The 20,140-nt window shown below is 38.6% G+C and overlaps 2 protein-coding genes across 6 annotated transcripts in view; one reads left to right on the forward strand and one right to left on the reverse strand.

Annotated features, from left to right (window-relative positions):
- Window positions 1–5,114, reverse strand: part of PREPL (prolyl endopeptidase like) — a 34,733-nt gene extending 29,619 nt beyond the window's left edge. The window contains exons 1-2 of one of the 4 annotated variants that reach the window (XM_055539966.1): window positions 4,884–5,114; window positions 3,055–3,593 (exon numbers count right to left, since the gene is read on the reverse strand). In XM_055539966.1, the coding sequence (XP_055395941.1) occupies window positions 3,055–3,273 (219 nt within the window). In that variant the 5' untranslated portion in view covers window positions 3,274–3,593; window positions 4,884–5,114. The remainder of the gene's footprint in view (window positions 1–3,054; window positions 3,594–4,883) is intronic. The other 3 variants (XM_055539965.1, XM_055539967.1, XM_055539968.1) reach the window with 3 other exon arrangements.
- A 219-nt stretch (window positions 5,115–5,333) lies between these two features.
- The window catches only part of CAMKMT (calmodulin-lysine N-methyltransferase), a 411,952-nt gene continuing 397,145 nt past the window's right edge, over window positions 5,334–20,140 (forward strand). Inside the window, exons 1-2 of one of the 2 annotated variants that reach the window (XM_055539970.1) lie at window positions 5,334–5,675; window positions 19,660–19,832. In XM_055539970.1, coding sequence (XP_055395945.1) covers window positions 5,538–5,675; window positions 19,660–19,832 — 311 coding nt within the window. In that variant the 5' untranslated portion in view covers window positions 5,334–5,537. The remainder of the gene's footprint in view (window positions 5,676–19,659; window positions 19,833–20,140) is intronic. The other variant, XM_055539971.1, reaches the window with a different exon arrangement.

Raw genomic sequence — 20,140 nt, forward strand, 5'->3', positions numbered from 1 at the left:
TAGTGACTACTATAAGAACTGCTAATCTATATTGTAGAAAGAGTCAGTGGACAAATGTTTAACCTTTTTTTCCCCTTATTTGGTTTTCTTTTTGTATCTCAAATGATCAAAGATTTCAGGAATTATTTCTGTAGGCAGAGCAGAACAGGATGATGTGAAAGATAAAGAAATGGGGTATTTGGTTTGATGCTAGCCTTTGAATATTACTAGTTGGTGCATAAGTGTAATGGAATAAGTTCATCTTGCCATCTGGCTAATGTTAAATGGAAAGTCACAGTCCCTGCCAGAAAGAGCTTCAGAAATGAATGAATTCAGTGAGGTTTAGGTCAGCAATATTTGATCACAAGTGTGTCTAGTTCCTAAATGCAGATCCGCCATCACTGGCAGACTGGGAATTTCAGAATTGCTTGAGGAACTTAAGACAAAAAACCAGATCCCCAGGCCTCAGCCAGTAGATCCTGACCCAGCAGATGTGGGGTGAGAGCCAAGAATTTGTATTTCTGAAACGTTTCCCAGGATTTCTGATACAAAGCCAAACTGCAGGAGTTGGTACTATAGAGTTCCCAAACATATAGGTGATAGTTGTTGGTAAGTTAACAAGGTAGAGATATAAAATAATGAAATTTTAGCATCTGGAGGACTTTTACAGAACGCCAACTTGAAACTCCCCCCTTCATTTCCAGTCAGAGAGATTAGAGTCCTGACATACCAGTCATGGCTACAGCTCTTCTTTCTGGCATTTTTATTACACAGACTTCCCTCCCTTAACTCTAAAGAATAAGAGTTAACTTATCTAAACAAGTCTTTAAGTAAATATATTTTAATTTGCCTAAAAGGCACTAATTACTTTTTCTACTTTGCTGTTCCCATTTGTTGTTGTTACTTAGCTGCTAAGTTGTGTCTGACTCTTTTGTGACCCTACAGACTGTAGCCCTCCAGGCTCCTCTGTCCATGGGATTCCCCAGGCAAGAATACTGGAGTGGGTTGCCATTTCCTTCTCCAGGTTGTTCCCGTAAGAGCAGACAAGGTTGAAACTGAGTGAATGTTTATTTAGCCGTGCATTTTTGACTACAGATCTCTTCACAGCTTCCCCAGGTCTCAGTGATCATAAAGGAGAGGGACTACAGCTTTTACATCATATAATTTCTCACAGAAGGAATGGTTGATGTATGACATGTGAAAGCCAGACCATTACCAGGTGAAGGAATTATTAAGCCACTGAAGCAGGTTAAAGCTTCCAGACAACAGGGTTCTATGAAAGAGAACTGGAAAGTTGCTTCAGGGACAAGTAGAGGGAAAAAATAGTCCAGCTCCTGCATAGGGTGTGAGCTAATCTTAACAGCTGTCACTCTGACGGTAATTCCTGCCTACTATTTATAAATTGAGACTAAGGATAAAAGTACAAGATAACAAAATGTTCCAGATACAATTCAAAATATAATGATCTAAATGTCTAAAATGTGTCCAATAGGTAAAGTTTTAAAGTTTACCTTTCTCAAGTAGGACATGTGTGCAAATACACACACAAAGGGTAAAAATCAAATAGAAGACACTGAAAAATTTGAGTAAAAAAGGAAAGTGCTAAACTAAACTAAGATGCTATAAAAAGAAAAATTTGGATGACCAAAATGTAAAGAGTAGAAGTCTAGGAAGGACTAAGGTTAAAAAGTTGAAAGCAAACAACAACAAAAATGCCCCCAAATAAATAAATATGAGCTAATAAAAGAACAAAAATGAAACAAAAAGCCAGAAGAATTGAGTAAAATAAGATTAAAAAATCATTTTTATAAACAGAAGAAGCTGCTCAAGTGTCTATCAACAGATGAACGGATAAATAAAATGTGGTTTATAAAAGAAGTATTATTCAGCCACTAAAAGGAACAAATTCGCATATATGCTACGATATGGGTGAACTTTGAAAACAATGTAAGTGAAATAAACCAAACACAAAAGGACAAATATTATATAATTCCAATTATATGAATTATCTAAAATGGGCAAATTCACAGAGACAAAAAGTAGATGAAAGGTTTCCACGGTTCAGTAAGGGCAGGAGTGGGGAATTCTAGGTATATTTTTTTCAGGTGATAACAGGATTTTGGAAATAGTGATAACAGCTGTTCAACACTGTGATGTAATTAATGTCATGGAATTATACACTTAAAATGGTTAAAATGGAAAATTTTGTTACATATACTCTACTACAATAAAAAAGTCAAAAGAGATGAAAAATATTAGTATGAAACTAGAAATTAAAATACAAAAATAACAAAATATGCTAAAATATTGCAAGAACATCACTCCTAAATGCAATTTAAGGAAACTAAGGACATAGCAAGTATGCGGTAGGGGAGGTCATGTCAAAGGGGCAACAGCACCAGCAGCTTAACTCAAATAACGAGGATGAGCACATAACTTGCCAACCTGAGGTACATCTGGGAGGAAAGGGGACACTGTCAATAACTACAGATGGACAGTGTAGACTGGGACTGTCGGGGGCAACGGAGGAAATGTGCTCATTCTACATACAAGGGCAATAGGTCCTCAAGGTTGAGGTCATGCCCATGGCTTGGGGTCTGGCCAGAGTACAATGGTCCGAAAGCATCTTCTAGAGGAATACAGTGGTCAAGAATGCAAATCTTTTTTTCAATTTTTAACAGACAAGTAGCACAATTAAGTGGTTTTCACTGAAGTTTACTAATTTGGGATTCATAAAACAATCAGCATATTATTAGAGTTTATTAAGAGTTATTATAACAGCCCAGGAATTTTAGAAGGCAAATTATACTTTGAGCTGCACTGGTAGCACAGGAAGGAATTCCTAAGGTGAATCATTTTTTATAAATGTACATTTTTACAATATTACATTAGAGCTCTATAAATATATATATTCTTTTATACTTACATATGACTACAGACAATTGAGTCTGACCATTTAAAAAATCAAACCAGATTTACTGAAAAAATTAGTAACTGATCTCCTACCCATTCTTTATTTTTAAGCTAAAATTAATCTTAAAGGCCTACACAGAGGTTAATTTAAACAGTCCATACCTTACATGAGAAGTTCCGACTTGGGATGTTTCTTGCTAACTCTGAGATCCTGGGTTTATTCTGCAGACACTTGGTTAGGTGATATTTTCTCAATTTTATTCTATGGTAATAACGATCAGCGAAGTTACAGTGATTCAAGTGCTCGTTCTGCATGCATTTCCCAAGGTGAGGAATACTATACTTCAAAGCTTGGAGAAACAATTTGCTCTTCTGCTGCATGGTATCAAAGTCCCTGGTTTACGCTCCCTTAGGGGCTGCCAGCACATGAATGATTTTCATAGGAATGACTGTACAGCAGTGGGTTCTCAGGGCATCTAAGATCTGCAGTTCTTAACTTTCCCCTTTGGGGCTGTGTACCCCTCAGCTTACAAATAACTGCAGACAGCTGATAACTCAGGTTAAAAGTACTGAAAACTTGTACAAGTTAGTTTCATTCAAGTCATACTTCTTGGCAGATGTGACTTAAATGTCTCTTTAGTAAGGTCAATCTTATCAGGCTCAAACTATGCAGCACTGATTCTGGTACACACATGGGCAAACTAAAAAAAAAAAAAAAAAAAAAAAGAAAAAACAAAATAAAAATCTGCAATAAATACAAAGACTTCATGGGGGCATCTCAGGAACTCTGAGGGCTTTTAAAGGCAAACTGGCTTTGATTTTGCATAATTCAGGTATTGGGTTGGTCAAAAAGTTCCTTCCAGGTTTTCACAAGATGTTATGGAGAACCCTAAATAAACTTTTTGGCCAACCCAATATATGCAGGATGAACTGGAAAAGACTAATTACTGAATAAAGGTAGAGAAGGGATTAGTATTTATTGAGAATTTGCTACATGCCAGATGTTTTTATATACTTGATCTAATTTAAACTTCATAGGAACCTGATAGAGTAGCTATTATGTTGATCTTACAGGTGAGCAAACTGTGGCTTAGGGAGGTTTAAGCAACTACCCCAGGTCACCTCCACAGAAAGTGACAGAGGAATGTCTATCTGCAAATAAAAACAACTGGACTTTGATGTTAAAAAGGGAATTAGCTCTTTAGTTGCAAAAAGCACTTCAGGATGCACACAGGAAATGCGATGCCATAAAGACCCGTTCTTTTTAACCTATCTTAGCAAGGTAAGTAAGGCTACTGAGTAGTTAAGTCAGAGAAACCTGGGTTCAGGTCTTTACTCCTGCACTTAGCACCTGTGCTTAGTTTCCTCGTGTGTAAAACAGAGATAATGACCCCACTAACTATTGTAAGAATGAAACAATAATTTACGTTTAACCCTTAATCAAGTGCCCGGACCGCAGTAACCACTCAGTAACCGTTGGCTACTATTTTTTGGACAGAAATATCTAGATACGTTGCACACTGTTGAATGTCATCATGAAAGTCTTCCACAAAATGTTTCTGGGTAGCAAAGGGAAAATACTGCGTCAGCTTTACCGCAGCTCGGATCCGCTACGAAGTAGCAAAATAAAGGAGAGTGGAAATAGGGAATGAGCAGCCGATACCAGCAAAAACAAAAAAATTAAATAAAGTATGAGAAAATAAAAGAAAGGCTCTAAATGACTACATCCCTGCCGGCAGCCTCCCTCCATCCATCTTCCACCCGCAGGGAGAAGACAGCCGGTTAACGATGGGGGTAGGGCAGACACACGGGTGTTCCTGGGAGAACCTATTCGTTTTCCCTGTGCATCCGAGGCGAGAGAGTGGTACCATGTGTCACGCAGTTAAGTGAAATCGGTCAAAAAGCTAGAACCAAAGGACTGAGGGATGGCTGGATGGGGAGAGGAAGAGGTGAAGGGACGAGACCCCCAGCCTACGCCCCCCAATACGTACGCAAATTGAAAGTCAGCCTGGCTCTAGATACCGAAACGAGTAAAGGCACGCCCAGAGGACCCGAAGCTCTCAGGAAGGAGTGCAGCTGTCACCTCGACCGCGTCCTGCCGAAGTCTGCGTTCTGCAGCTAGCAGAACCACTGCCTACCCAGTGTCGCCGAGAGCCAGTTTGCAGCACGCGTTCTACGTAACCCCCAACTAGCACGAGCTCTAAGCAGATTCCACCATCTTTATTGTGGTCAGGAATGGATTTTTTTTTTTTTTTCTTTTTTTTTTTTTCCCCCCTACTTCTGAGATCATTATTGCTCAAAATACAAATCTTTTAGATCTATGCTATTCTTCAGAACTCGAGATGAAAAAGAAGAGAGAAGAACAAAAAGGGGCAGGGTCGCGCTAGATCTGCCACAGTTCTCGCGCCCTCTGGTCTGCCCTCACTCAAGATGGCCACCAGCAAAATGGTGCAGTGGCGAGAGTCGCGCTGCCCTGGTTGCTAAGGAGATGCGACTACCGGAAATGCGGCATTCGGGGAGGGCTCGGGAGCTACGGCAGAGGGTGGGAGGCCTGGCGTCACAGGTCCTGACTGGGAAGAAGTAGGCAGGTCCTGGCAGGGGAGAGCCGTGGCGGCGGGACCTCGGGTATCAGAGGCTCTAGCGGGATGGAATCTCAAGTCTCTGACGCCGCAGCCGGTCAAGCAGAGCAGACGGCAGGCGAGGGCCAGGCAAACAGCGGCGCCGCTCCGGGACCCGCAGCCTCGGCGTCCTTGGGTGCCGCCCGGTGGAAGCTCCTGCGGCAGGTAAGGGAGAGCCCTCTTAATTCACTATTACCTCTGGCCACTCCCCTCGCAAGCGATCTGTAGCTCCTCTACCCTTGGAAGCGCGGGGAGTTCCCTCACAATTTTACCGGGAGCCGCCTGAGGAGCGCCCCCTTGGTTCACCTACAGGTCCCACCAAAAAAGGGAGGCATCAGGTGGCATTGGTAGGGAGGGGGCAGCCAAAGCTGAGTCCTGGGAAACTCCGATCGAAGTAGAAGATTCCTTCCTAGACATTAGTCTGCATCTGAGGGACTTTTCTTCTTGCCCGCCAGTAGGGTTGGTGGAACAGCCGCTCCGCAGCCCATACTGCTCTTTTCTGCTTCTGTTTTACTTTCTTCCCCTGATTTCTTCTCCTTGCTTCTTAACTCCTGTTTCTAGCCCCAAATCTGGTCCCTCTTTTGGTGATCAGCGTGGTTGACTGTGTAGGGACTGTGACGTTGCACGTGTTGCTTCGGTTTCTTCCGTGGAGCTGAGAGCCAAGGGAGTTGTAAGAGCTGCCCCCGCCCACCCCTTCTCTTCCACGCCGTAGTTAACTTGTTTATCTTCTGGTTTGAAGTGATCAGTGAAATCCTTGGCGTCTCTGTGTGTTGTTTACTGGTGGTTATCTTTTAGCACTTCGAAGATGCCGCTGTTGCTGGTAACTTCAGTGGTGTGCCCGTTTGAAAATTTTCTTATTTGACATCACTGACACTCCTTGCCAAAGTGCTTGAAGTGAAATCTGTTGTTGATACGTCAATGTTATGCTTCTGCCTGGGGTTTCCTGCTGAAACCTTTATTCAGTAGGACACTTTGCGTTTCTGATTTGTGTTTCGAGAAGAGTTTCTCAGCTACTGCCACTTTGAGATTGTGTTTAGTATTTTGGGGGTTACTTTGTTTGCAGTTGTCTGTAGTCGTCTTTTCATACTGTGGCCTTCCAGTGCTGTCATGACACACTCAAAGACCTTTTCTTTGCTGACACATTGACAGCCCTTGCAGAGCATTCATGATCTGGTTTTGCTGTTAATGTTACAAATGGTATTATAGGATAATAAAATGCATGTCCTTATAGATCATTATTGTAGGAACTTTCTGTAGTGAATTAAACAAAGTTGAATTATCAAAATAGTAAATTAAGGCTTAAAAATGATCAGTCAAACCTTATTATGATGACAAGTGATTCTTAGTAAAAATTCTAGTTGACCGTCATTTATATTCATTCTGAGTTGCTGTCTACTTTAGCATAAGAGTGAGTTTCAGCCGTGGCTGCCATTTGAACTCCCCTCACACTTTGAAATTTAATGTTTTGGTATATTTGTGCTCACTGCTTAGAGTCTTTCTATCTTCTTCTCTACTTAATAAATGACTGTTCATCCTTCAGACCTCTGTGTCAATCTCCTCTTATGTGACGCCTCTGCTGACTCCTCTGGGCTGAGTTAGACCCATAGGTGTTACCTATGGGTAACCCCTTTTCACATTATTTTACGACCATTTCATTAGAATCCATCTTTCTCAGGAGAATAGGAATTCTCCCCGGGGAAAGATGTTATTTTATTAACCTCCATCTTCTGCACAGGGCCTGGGTAGTTAATTTTTAGTAGATAACTGTTGTGTGTTGTGGAAAGCCTGAGAATAAGGACAGTCTTTAAGTGGCCCACAGGATCTTATCCTCAGTGCATTGTATCAGTGAGCTATTGCTGAGTAACAAATAACCACACCATCGGATATTAATACATACACATACTGTTGTATGCAATGCCATTACATACATCACATGCTGTTGCACACAACAGTGAGCATTTATTCTGTTTGTGGGCCACTGACAGGCTGCGATCAGCTGAGTGGCTCTAGGCTGCATGCTTGGTTCACATGCCTCTAATCCTGAGATCAGTTAGTTAACATGTTTTCATGGTAATGTCAGAGGTATAAGAGAGCAAATGCAACCACTGAAACATATTAATATTTTAAATATTTATTAATATCCTGTTGGTCAAAATAAGAATCTTAGTCAAGGCGGCAGAGAAAATATGTTTTTTTTTTTTTTTTTCTCCCTTGGAGAGGGCAGGGGAGAAAGTGAATCTTTAAACATTTTCAGGCTCTTAGTAAATATGTTTCAAGTGAACAGACCATTTGTATCTTGTGAGCATTCAGAACTGGAAAACTGAGAAATCTGAACAATACTAGAGATATGAATTATTTTTCTCCTTCTTATGGGACATCTTCATGACATCTGCTTCAGTCAGTCAGTTCAGTCACTCAGTCATGTCCGACTCTTTGCGACCCCATGAACCGCAGCACACCAGGCCTCCCTGTCCATCACCAACTCCTGGAGTCCACCCAAACCCATTTCCATCGAGTCGGTGACACCATCCAACCATCTCATCCTCTGTCGTCCCCTTCTCCTCCTGCCCTCAATCTTTCCCAGCATCAGGGTCTTTTCCAATGAGTCAGCTCTTTGCATCAGGTGGCCAAAGTATTGGAGTTTCAGCTTCAACATCAGTCCTTCCAATGAACACCCAGGACTGATGTCCTTTAGGATGGACTGGTTGGATCTCCTTGCAGTCCAAGGAACTCTCAAGAGTCTTCTCCAACACCACAGTTCCAAAGCATCAATTCTTCGGCGCTCAGCTTTCTTTATAGTCCAACTCTCACATCCATACATGACTACTGGAAAAACCATAGCCTTGACTAGACAGACCTTTGTTGGCAAAGTAATATCTCTGCTTTTGAATATGCTATCTAGGTTGGTCATAACTTTCCTTCCAAGGAGTAAGCGTCTTTTAATTTCACGACTGCAATCACCATCTGCAGTGATTTTGGAGCCCAGAAAAATAAAGTCAGCCACTGTTTCTACTGTTTCCCCATCTATTTCCCATGAAGTGATGGGACCAGATGCCATAATCTTAGTTTTCTGAATGTTGAGCTTTAAGCTAACTTTTTCACTCTCCTCTTTCACTTTCATCAAGAGGCTCTTTAGTTCTTCTTCACTTTCTGCCATAAGGGTGGTGTCATCTGCATATCTGAGGTTATTGATATTTGTCTTGGCAATCTTGATTCCAGCTTGTGCTTCTTCCAGCTCAGCATTTCTCATGATGTACTCTGCATGTAAGTTAAATAAGCAGGGTGACAATATACAGCCTTGACGTACTCCTTTTCCTATTTGGAGCGGTCTGTTGTTCCATGTCCAGTTCTAACAGCTGCTTCCTGACCTGCATACAGGTTTCTCAGGAGGCAGGTCAGGTGCTCTGGTATTCCCATCTCTTTCAGAATTTTCCACAGTTTATTGTGGTCCACACAGTGAAAGGCTTTGGCATAGTTAATAAAGCAGAAATAGATGTTTTTCTGAAACTCTCTTGCTTTTTCTATGACATCTGCTTATGTCTCCTTTTTCTCCTTACAATTCTATGTTTCCACTAGGGCTGCAGTGCTATCTCATGGCCCTCTACCTTAACTGTCCAATATTTTCTGTATTTTACAATTAATATTCTTGGAGAGAAAATCTGGTTGACCTAGTTCATCATTTGATACCAGGTCACATGATAAATTGCTGACTTTTGAATCTAGTGCCCACTTGAATCAGATGAGGTCTGGAAGTCTATGGATCAATATCAATAGAGGCTGTGGATATTGTTCTTTTTTCTTCTTTGTTGGGTTTGACTATCCAATGGCAAAAATAGCTACCTCATCATCCACCCAGCTAGTGATCCAGAAGAAATAACCCTTTTCCCTAACACCCAAATCATTTCCTCCAAAACGATTCTAATAGTCCAAGTTTGAACCAATTGCTGTTTCTAGGAGAATTGTGCACTTTTACCCGGGTCATCAGCCCACACTGTGGCAAGGAAAATAACAACCCTGCCATTATTGCATAGAGTGAGGGAGGGGCATTTCCCAAGAGGAGGGGATATAGAGCAGATGAAAAAGTAGCAGTGACCCTTACATGCTTACGCACATCTCATAACCACCTACAGAATGGATAATAGGGCCTAGATGTCTGTATACTTGGCTGAAGAATCCGATTAATGAAATATTTTATAGTACAATTTAAATTAAAGCAGGTAATATACATTTGAGACTGTCAATGCAGAAAGAGACAGGATGATTTCTAGAATAGAATGTAATACAATTTGATTTTAGTCCCAGATCTACCTATGATGATGAGCAACCTATTTGTACCTCATTTGTAAATGAGGGAGTGGGACTAGATTTCTTTAAGATCTCTTCTGTTTCTGATTATTTTTAAGCGAAATTATTTTCCAGGGTTAGGAATAAACTAATTATCTATTTTCTAATCCTATTATGATTTCATAACAAAGAATTTGATTTATGTTTAACATTTAAAAACAGCTTATGGGGACTTTCCTGGTGGTCCAGTGGGTAAGACTCCTTGCTCCCAATGCAGGGGACCTGGGTTTGATCCCTGTTCAGGAAACTGGATCCCACATGCCACACCTGAGAGTTTGCATGCCGCAACTAAAAAGATTCCTCATGCTGAAACTTAAGATCCCACAAGCCACTAAGACCTGTTGCATCCAAATAAATAAATATTTTAAAAAAATAGCTATGTACTGGGTAAAATGGGCATCCGAGTGAGATCATCACAGTACATTTATCAGAAAACTGATTTTCATGGTATCAAAGAGAGTGATCTAAAACAAAATATAGACAGTATGTATAGTATGAGCCATTTAAAAATGTATTCATAGCTATATGTATATGCATAGATGGATGTTTAAATGTGCTTTTCCCAAATGGTAGAATTTTGAGTGGGTTTTTACTCTTCTATATTTAAACTTCTTTTCCAGTGAACCTGATGATTTTCAAACCATTTTTCATCTGTTCCCAGGTGTGTAGTTTTAATTATAACATCTATGAAATTGGGATATGTCTATTAGTTGATGGCATCCCAGTTAATAGGCAGCCTATTCTATGTAACATCAGAAGGAAGGAAAAAAATGGAATCTTATAATCAATGATGTATTGTATTTGATGAAATATAGTCAGGGAAAGAGAGAATTGGTTTTTTGAGAAAAAATTGAAGACCGCTGACTACCAGAAAAACAATTCCATGTGAGTGACCAAAATCCTTCCCAGAACAAGATGCTAAACAATAGGAGTACCTATTAACTTGTTGACTAATTGAGAAAGTTGGTTAGAAAGGTCAGTCATGAAAATGAGACATATGCTAAAATGAAGCTACAATCTGAGTGTCAAATTGTCCTAAATAATTATAGTTAGTTCTCTAAGTTTATACAGCTGGCTTCCCACAATGAAATTGGTAGTAAACTTTTAAGCAACTTAACTTCTCAAGCAAACTTACCTTTATCTTTCCAAAACATTCAACTTAACTTTTATGGAAGAACTATAAAAATAAAATGGAATAATGATTACCACTCCTCATAATTATTATTTCATTAGTTTTTTAAATATTTAATGCATGACAGTAATAAGAACAGCTGGTGTAAAAAGCTTGTGAAAAAGGCCAATTAACTTGGCAACCAACTCAAAGGGGAAGGGCAGGAATAGTACCTTGGCACTATTCAGTTCACATGGCCCAGTCTGAATATTTAATAGAGGGAACGGAGAGGGTCCGTTAATTCAGTCAGTTACAAGAGATGTGTTGTGTTTTGTGTCCTGTTTATGTCTCCCAGTTTCTTGATAGAAAATGGCAAACAGACACCAAGAAACCATGTCTTAGAAATGGTTGTGCCTGTAGATCTTGCACTGAGAATTGTGGTTTAGATCCCTATGTAAGTGAGGAGTTGAATGATGGACTCTTCATTGGTTTTTATTGGCATCACTAGGGATCACTTTCTACAGCAGCAGCTGAGTAGGGTCATTCGTGCTCTTTCATTCCCCCCCCCTTTTTTTTTTAATTTTATACATTGTTGTATTTATAAGGATTTTTCACATTGTTGAAGTTAAACTTACATTTCAATTGATTATAGACTTTCTACTGTAGTCACAGATGACATAGATTTTTGCGTGCTGTGTGGAACATACTTTAACCTTAAGCATATAAATTGCAATGCTCAACCCTGACCCCCGCAGTTCAAACCTTATTGACATATACATCAGTGACTGGAGGAGATTTTCTTTTTTTATGTTTCTGAGTTATTAAGATTAATAATTGGTTTTTATTGGATTCCTTAAAAATATTTAGGAATATGCTTTAGGTTAAAAATGGTGAACGGGAATGTTTTCTTGAGTTAGAAGTATGTAGCTTGTCAATCTGAAAACAAAATATTCCACCAATAATTATTTTGAAAGAAATGGACTTTAAGAAGTTTCTTTATTTTTGGCTTAGCAGTTAACGGTTCGCTGTCTCTAGAGGGTGGGCTTAGTTCCTCCCGGCATGTGGGATCTTCCTAGACCAGAGATCAAACCTCTGTCCCCAGCATTGACAGGCAGATTCTTAACCACTGGAACAGTGGGGAAGTCCTTGAAAGAAATGAACTTTTCACTGTGCAGCAATGAAAATAAAAAGTTTAGAAGGCTCCAAGTGTGAAAGCATGTGTCTTTTTACATTCTCAGAGCTGTATATTTATTAGACTATTAATCAATAGTCTTCCTAAGAGTAAATATAACAATTTTGCAGAGATTAAATGCTTTAACCCCCATTCCTAAAATAATGCTGAATATTTTTATTTGGCTCATTTTTGTTATTTAAATTAAGACCAGAAATCTATGATTTAATTCCTAAAAAGTTTTGAGTCCTAAAAATGATGTTTTTATATGAATTTTTCTAAGAGTAAAAAAATTCACCATTTAAAAGTTTCAGCTTTATTGAGATATAACTGACAAATCATATTGTAAACTACACAATGTGATGATTTGATAAATGTATACATTGTGAAAGTATTCCCCATCCCCACCCCCAATGAGTTAACACATCCATCACCTTTTTGGTTATTGTTGAAAACATTTTCATTCATTTATTTTTTTGAAGCTTTCAAACAACTGAATGTTTTCACTTTGTCTACTTGGTTTTCATTGCCTTCTTGTTCCTTCTGAGTTCTCTGTGGCAAAGAGAGGCTATATTCCTTTTTTCACATCTAGTTTTTTGCCATTTTAGAAAGCTGCTCTCTATAGGTACTTTTGGACTTCACAATTCTAGCTCAAACCCCAAACTTTATTTGTAAGGTATATAACCTTTTATATCTGAACTTTGAGTATTTTCCTTCACCACCCCATCCCATAATTCCATTTGATTATTACTTAGGGGGTTGGAAGGCAATTAATATTTACTTAGGGGGTTGGAAGGCAATATTCTAAAAGCGGTAGCTGACAAAATTATACCTTGATGGGAAATTTAAATATCCTCTCAAGTCACAAAGCTGCAGACATTTTTGATGACCTTGAAATAACTGAATCAGTAGTAATCTGAATTGATCTCCATTGCATATGATTACCTTTACTGAGTAGTGTATAGATTATGTAAATAACTGTTCCTTTTTATTTATTCTAAATATATTTTTTACTTTCTTTGAGAATTACCTTGTTGTCATATTGTAGATCATGGAATTTACTAAACTATAAAAGCCTCTTACAATTTTATACATGTGTTGATTTAATAACTTTTTACCTTAGTGATTTATAATGTCATTACCTTGACATCAGAGTAATTTAATTAGTATAAAAAGGCATTTGATTTTTGGACATTAATTGGACAAGATCTGTGGCAATTTATAATATCTACATTTTACATTTTATAACAATTTTTTTTTTGAGAGTAAGCTTTGTTTAGTGATGTGTTTTTCTTCCTCATAATCATAGATGATAGATAACAATAAGACTGTATTTTTGGTAAAAACTTTTAAAACAATTCATCCTTTTATTTTATTTATTTTTAAAATTTTATTTATGTATTTCATCTTTGGCTGTGCTGGGTCGTCATTGCTCTGCGGGCTTTTTCTCTAGTTGGGGAGAACAGGGGCTGCTCGCTAGCTGCAGTGCATAGTTTCTCATGGTGGTGGCTTCTGCTGTCACGGAGCACTGGCTCTAGGGCGCACAGGCTTCAGTAGTTGTGGCTCTCAGGCTCTAGAACACAACTCAATACTTGTGACGTTGGGGCTTAGTTGCTCCAAGGCACGTGGGATCTTCCTGGATCAGGGATCTTGCCCATGTCACCTGCATTGGCAGGCAGATTCTTTACCACAGAGCTACCAGGGAAGCCCCACCCTTTTATTTTTAAAGGAAACTCTCAAACAAGTCAAAGAGACGCGATTTTTCTGATGTTCCATTTAAAAAAATCAACCGTATAAACCTTCTATATAATATAAAAATTTTAAGCCTATTTTTTCCCTCAAGGTATATTATTCAAGTTGGTATGGTTTCTTGCTTGGTTCTGATCTCAGTTTGCCTTTATGTAGTCAGGGTTCCTTTTCAGATAAGAGAAACAACTCTAGCTATTTTAAGCAGAAAAGGGCTTTATAAAGGGAATTAAGTGCTCATAAAATCTTTGGAGGAACTAAAGGAACCTACAAAGAATGAGTCCCAGAACAACACAAAAGCTGGCCTGCCAAGAGAGATGCTACCGCTACCAAAATGAAGAACTTGAGCTTCTTTCTGGGATCATTTCACATTGTCTGTGATCTCTGGTGATCAAGAAACTGTTTCTGGAACTGTAGACTCCAGAAGTACACCTTGCCTGTTCTGTGTCTACCAGCAAAGGTTTGACACTTGTACAGCGTGTGTGTGTGTATGTGTGTGTGTGTGTGCGCGCACACACATGTGCTCCATTACTCAGTCTTTCACTCTCCACTAAATTAGAGCGTGAACATTGGAACCTCTGCTAAAGCTGCTGAAGATCCAAATGTCTTTAGAACTGTTCTTACTAGCACACATTGCAGAAATGGATCTTTCTTCTTTCCATCTTTCTTTCTTTCAAATCTCATGTTAGTCCATCTGGTTAGCTAAACCAAAAGCACATCTGAAACTGACTTCTAGGGATTCTGGGAAATGTGGTTTCTAGCTTTAGCATAGGAAGGTATCTTAAAGGAAGTGGAAATGTGATGTTTGGTGCCAGGCTACCACATTCTCCACAAGAAAAGGTGTTGAAAGTTCAAGCTCTGTAGTCAGATAGCCTGAATTTGCTTCTTACTAGCTTTCTGACCTTGAGCAAATTACCATTCCTTTTCATTAGCTTCCTCTGTCACATAATAGGTATCTATCCCATGGGGTTATTTGAGAATTTAATGAAGAGTGTGGTAAGACTTAAATTAATTCTTACTTAGATGTTTGGTGTCATTTGCTGGTGAATAGTCTGGACTTGGAGTTTTCTTTGTGGTAAAATTTTTATTTATGCATTTTATTTTTAAAATAGTTTAGGACCGTTTAGACTTTCAGTTTCTGCTTGTGTCAATTTTGGTTAGTTGTATTTTTCCAGGAATTTGTCCATTTCATCTAAATTTTCAAAGTTAGTCTTCATAATATTCCTTTGCATTTTTTAATGCCTGTAGGATCTATAGTGATCTCCTTATGTCATTGAAATTTATACCTTCTTTCTTTTTTCCTTAATAGCTTCATCAGGGAAGCTATCAGTTTTATTAATCTCTTCAGAGAACCATCCCTTGATGTTGTTAATCCTTCCTGCTTTGTTTGTTTTCTGCTTTATTAGCTTTTACTCTTTTGAGGACTTAATTTGTTCTTTTTCGAGTTTTTGCAATGGATACTTAGCTTACTGATTTTTAGCATTTCCATATATTTCCCTCTTAGTATGGATTTAGCCGTCTATGGGGTCGCACAGAGGCGGACACGACTGAAGCGACTTAGCAGCAGCAGCAGCTACATTTCATGTTTTGAAATGTATTTTTATTATTCAGTTCAAAATGCTTTCTAATTTCCATTGTGTGTTTTTTGATTCATAGATTATTTAGAAGTCTATTGCTTAACTTATTTAGTTTTAGATATCTTTTTAGTTATATTTAACTTGTGACTATTAGAGTGCTTTATATATTAAAAAAACTTTACAGGAAATGTCAGATACATGCAAAATTGGAAATAATACTTTAATAGCCATTCAGGTATCTATCAGTTCAGTTCAATCACTCAGTTGTGTCTGACTCCTTGTGACCCCATGGCCTGCAGCACACCAGGCTTCCCTGTCCATCACCAACTCCCAGAGTTTACTCAAACTCATGACCATTGAGTCGGTGATGCCACCCAACCATCTCACCCTCTGTCATCCCGGTCTCCTCCCGCCTTCAATCTTTCCCAGCATCAGGGTCTTTTCAAATGAGTCAGTTTTTTCACATCAAGTGGCCAAAGTATTGGAGTTTCAGCTTCAACAGCAATCCTTCCAATGAATATTCAGGACTGATCTCCTTTAGGATGGACTGGTTGGATCTCCTTGCAGTCCAAGGGACTCGCAAGAGTCTTCTCCAACACCACTGTTCAAAAGCATCAATTCTTCAGTGCTCAGCTTTCTTTATAGTCCAACTCTCATATCCATATATGACTACTGGAAAAACCATAGCTTTGACTAGATGGACATTTGTTGGCAAAGTAGTGTCTCTGTGTTTTAATATGCTGTCTAGGTTGGTCATAACTTTTCTTCCAAGGAGCAAGCGTCTTTTAATTTCATGGCTGCAATCACTATCTTCCGTGATTTTGGAGCCAAAAAAAAAAAATAAGTCTGTCACTGTTTCTATTATTTCCCCATCTATTTGCCATGAAGTGATGGGACCTGATTCCATGATCTTAGTTTTTTTAAATGTTGAGGTTTAAGCCAACTTTTTCACTCTCCTCTTTCACTTTCATCAAGAGGCTCTTTAGTTCTTTGCTTTCTGCCCTAAGAGTGGTGTCATCTGCATGTCTGAGGTTACCGATATTTCTCCCAGCAATCTTGATTCCAGCTTGTGCTTCATCCAGCCCAGCATTTCTCATGATGTACTCTGCATATAAGTTAAATAAGCAGGGTGACAATATACAGCCTTGACGTACTCCTTTCCTAATTTGGAACCAGTCTGTTGTTCCATATTCAGTTCTAACTGTTGCTTCTTGACCTGCATACAGATTTCTCAGGAGGCAGGTCAGGTGGTCTGGTATTCTCATCTCTTTAAGAGTTTTCCACAGTTTGTTGTGATCCACACAGTCAAAGGCTTTGGCATAGTCTAAAGCAGAAGTAGGTGATTTTTGGAACTCTCTTGCTTTTTCAGTGACCCAACGGATGTTGGCAATTTGATCTCTGGTTCCTCTGCCTTTTCTAAATCCAGCTTGAGCATTTGGAAGTTCACAGTTCATGTACTGTTGAAGCCTGGCTTGGAGAATTTTGAGCATTACTTTGCTAGCATGTGAGATGAGTGCAATTCTATGGTAGTTTGAGCATTCTTTGGCATTGCCTTCCTTTGGGATTGGAATGAAAACTGACCTTTTCCAGTCCTGTGGCCACTGCTGAGTTTTCCAAATTTGCTGGCATATTGAGTGCAGCACTTTCACAGCATCATCTTTCAGGATTTGAAATAGCTCAATTGGAATTCCATCACCTGCACTAGCTTTGTTCGTAGTGATGCTTCCTAAGGCCCACTTGATTTCACATTCCAGGATGTCTGGCTCTAGGTGAGTGATCACACCATCGTGATTATCTGGGTCGTGAAGATCTTTTTTGTACAGTTATTCTGTGTATTCTTGCCACCTCTTCTTAATATCTTCAGCTTCTTTTAGGTCCATACCATTTCTGTCCTTTATTGAGCCCATCTTTGCATGAAATGTTCCCTTGGTGTCTCTTATTTTCTTGAAGAGATCTCTAGTCTTTCCCATTCTATTGTTTTCTTCTATTTCTTTGCATTGATTACTGAGGAAGGTTTCTATAATCCTCAACTATTTTTAACTCTGGACTACTTCAATTCATTTCTAATCTCTCATTATGCAACTCTCACCAGATTATTTTGAAGTGAATCTCAGATAACTGAGGTACCATTTTCAGATAACAACTGAGATAACAGATAATCCCAGATAACATTTTTCTATAACTATTTCAGTATGTACTTATACAAGATAACATTAAAAAATGATTGCAATGCCAAATCCTATGCAGAATAATTCTTTGATGATCTGGTCAGTTTCCAAATTTTCTCCATTGTCTCCTAATTTTTTTTACAGTGTAATTTTTTTGAAAACAGGATCCAAATTAAATTCCAAATATTGTTATTATTGATATGTTTAAGTCTTTTTAACCTATTAATAAATATTCCCTTGACATGTCTCTTTTCCAGCCCTTGCTGTCTATTTTAGAAGAAACTGGGTGTTTTGCAGAGTTTCCCATAACTTGAATTTTGCTAATTGCACTTGATCAATGAGTTCCTCTATCCCTGCATTTCCTATTTCCCATTAGAGATTTGATGAAACTCAGATTTGATATTTTTTGTTTTGCTTAGTTGGTCAAGATAATGGTGGTGTGAAATTTCATCAGTAATCACAGGGACGTGTGGTCATTTCCTTATTATGATTACCTTGGTTCATGAATTCATGAGGGAGTTGAAAATGGTGATGTTCTGTTGTTCTTTCTTCATTTATTACTTGGGCCCTTCCATTTGGATGCTTTCAGTTATAGTTTATATAGGAAAAACAGATAAATATTTGATTCTTTCTCTTCAATTACTATTTTCAAAATAAATTGGTTCTTTGCATTCTTCAGTGGTCAGCAGTGAGGCATTTAAAAATTACCATTATGAACTAATGTGTTTCAGTTTAGTTACATTTCTTATCTGTGTAAATATTCACAGTATCCCATCTTTGGCCAATGGACCCTTTCCCTATTGTCTCTTGAATCCTTTTGATATAACCTCTAATTCTGTAAGGCTTTCTTGTTTTCTTGTGTGCATGATGTTCCAGGCTTATCTTGTATAATTCCTGGCATTCTTCCTCAGCTTGCCTGCCTTATCTTAGTTCCTTGAATGTTTAGTTGCTCAGTCATGTCTGACTCTTTGCAACCCCATGGACTATAGCCCACTAGGCTCCTCTGTCCATGGGGATTCTCCAGGCAAGAAAGAATGCTGAGTGGGTTGCCATGCTCTCCTCCAGGGGATCTTCCCAACGCAGGGATTGAACCCAGGTTTCCCGCATTGCCGACAGATTCTTTACCATCGGAACCACCAGGGAAGCATCTTGGTTCCTTAACCAGGGATTATTAAACCCATGCCCTTGGCAGTGAAAGCTGGGAGTCTCAGCCACTGGACCACTAGGGAATTCCCCTTACTTTGATTTAATAAAAATTGTCATTTAGAGACAGCAGTATGTGCATTAAGTGAGTTCATTGCTGCTAGTTTGGGCATTGGTTTTAGACCTTTTCAGTGGTCAGATGTAGGCAATACATGTATAGTTTTAAAAAATGAAATATATCATTAATTTATATTATACTTCATTCACATTCAGGGCTACAGTGTTTTTGCTTAACCTCATTAGTCTTAACAGCTGTATTGCCTTTCTGTCTTATTTAAGAACCCAGTTTGCAATGACACCAACAAAATTACTTATTTGGTTTATCTTAACACACACACACACACACACACACATACACACACACACCCGCTCAGAATAACATACTGCTCCTGTCTGGGTGTACACACGTGCACACACACACATACACACACAGGCTCAGAATAACATACCTGCTCCTGACTAGGTAGTATGCTTTGAAATTCAACTTTTACCCCCTAATTCTACAATCTGTTGAAAGTGCTGCTTGTCTTCTCAGACCTTCCCTTTGGAATTGAATGTCTCACAGAAAGAGTGGTCACAAAAGCCAGACTCCTCTCACTAGATTTACCTTGTTAGATATTAGACTGGTAGATCTTCAGTATCGTCCTTGTTCTCTGATGCCTTTGAGTAGTGTTTTAAAATGTTTTATGCATCTTTTCTAGTTGTTTTCAGTAAGACTTTGGTCTGAATTATCTGCCATTATCAGAAATGAAAGTCCCCTTACCTCTTAAACGTTGAACATTGTATTTATATAATATTTGTGACCACAATATTTGGTTTTATTTCAAAGGTTCTGAAACAAAAACACCTGGATGACTGTCTACGACATATATCTGTAAGAAGATTTGAATCATTTAATCTGTTTTCAGTAACAGAAGTCAAAAAAAGGGAAACTGAAGAGGAAGCTGGCGCCTGGGTCCAATATACAAGCATCTTCTATCCTGAATACAGTATTTTCGTAAGGTAAATATCACTCCAGTTAAGATTTTTTTTTAAAGCATTTTTCTCTTGTAAAAGAAAAACAATCTACCAAGAATCGAATTGTTCATTCTATTGAATTTGCAAGCAGTCTTTATCAGAATTTAGGTTTTATAACTTTGTGTTGGGAAATACTGCTTTAACTGGGTCTTGCTATGTTCTCAGAACTAAAGAAAAAACATTCCAAGGAATGTATTGGCATTTGGAGATAAAATTCAAATCAGAGAGTTCATTTAACTGTTCTCTCATAACATTTGATGTGAAAAAAAGCCAAGTTCTTCTTGAGCCTGAAA

This window comes from Bubalus kerabau, chromosome 11, assembly GCF_029407905.1.
Source record: "Bubalus kerabau isolate K-KA32 ecotype Philippines breed swamp buffalo chromosome 11, PCC_UOA_SB_1v2, whole genome shotgun sequence".
Taxonomy (NCBI): domain Eukaryota; kingdom Metazoa; phylum Chordata; class Mammalia; order Artiodactyla; family Bovidae; genus Bubalus; species Bubalus kerabau.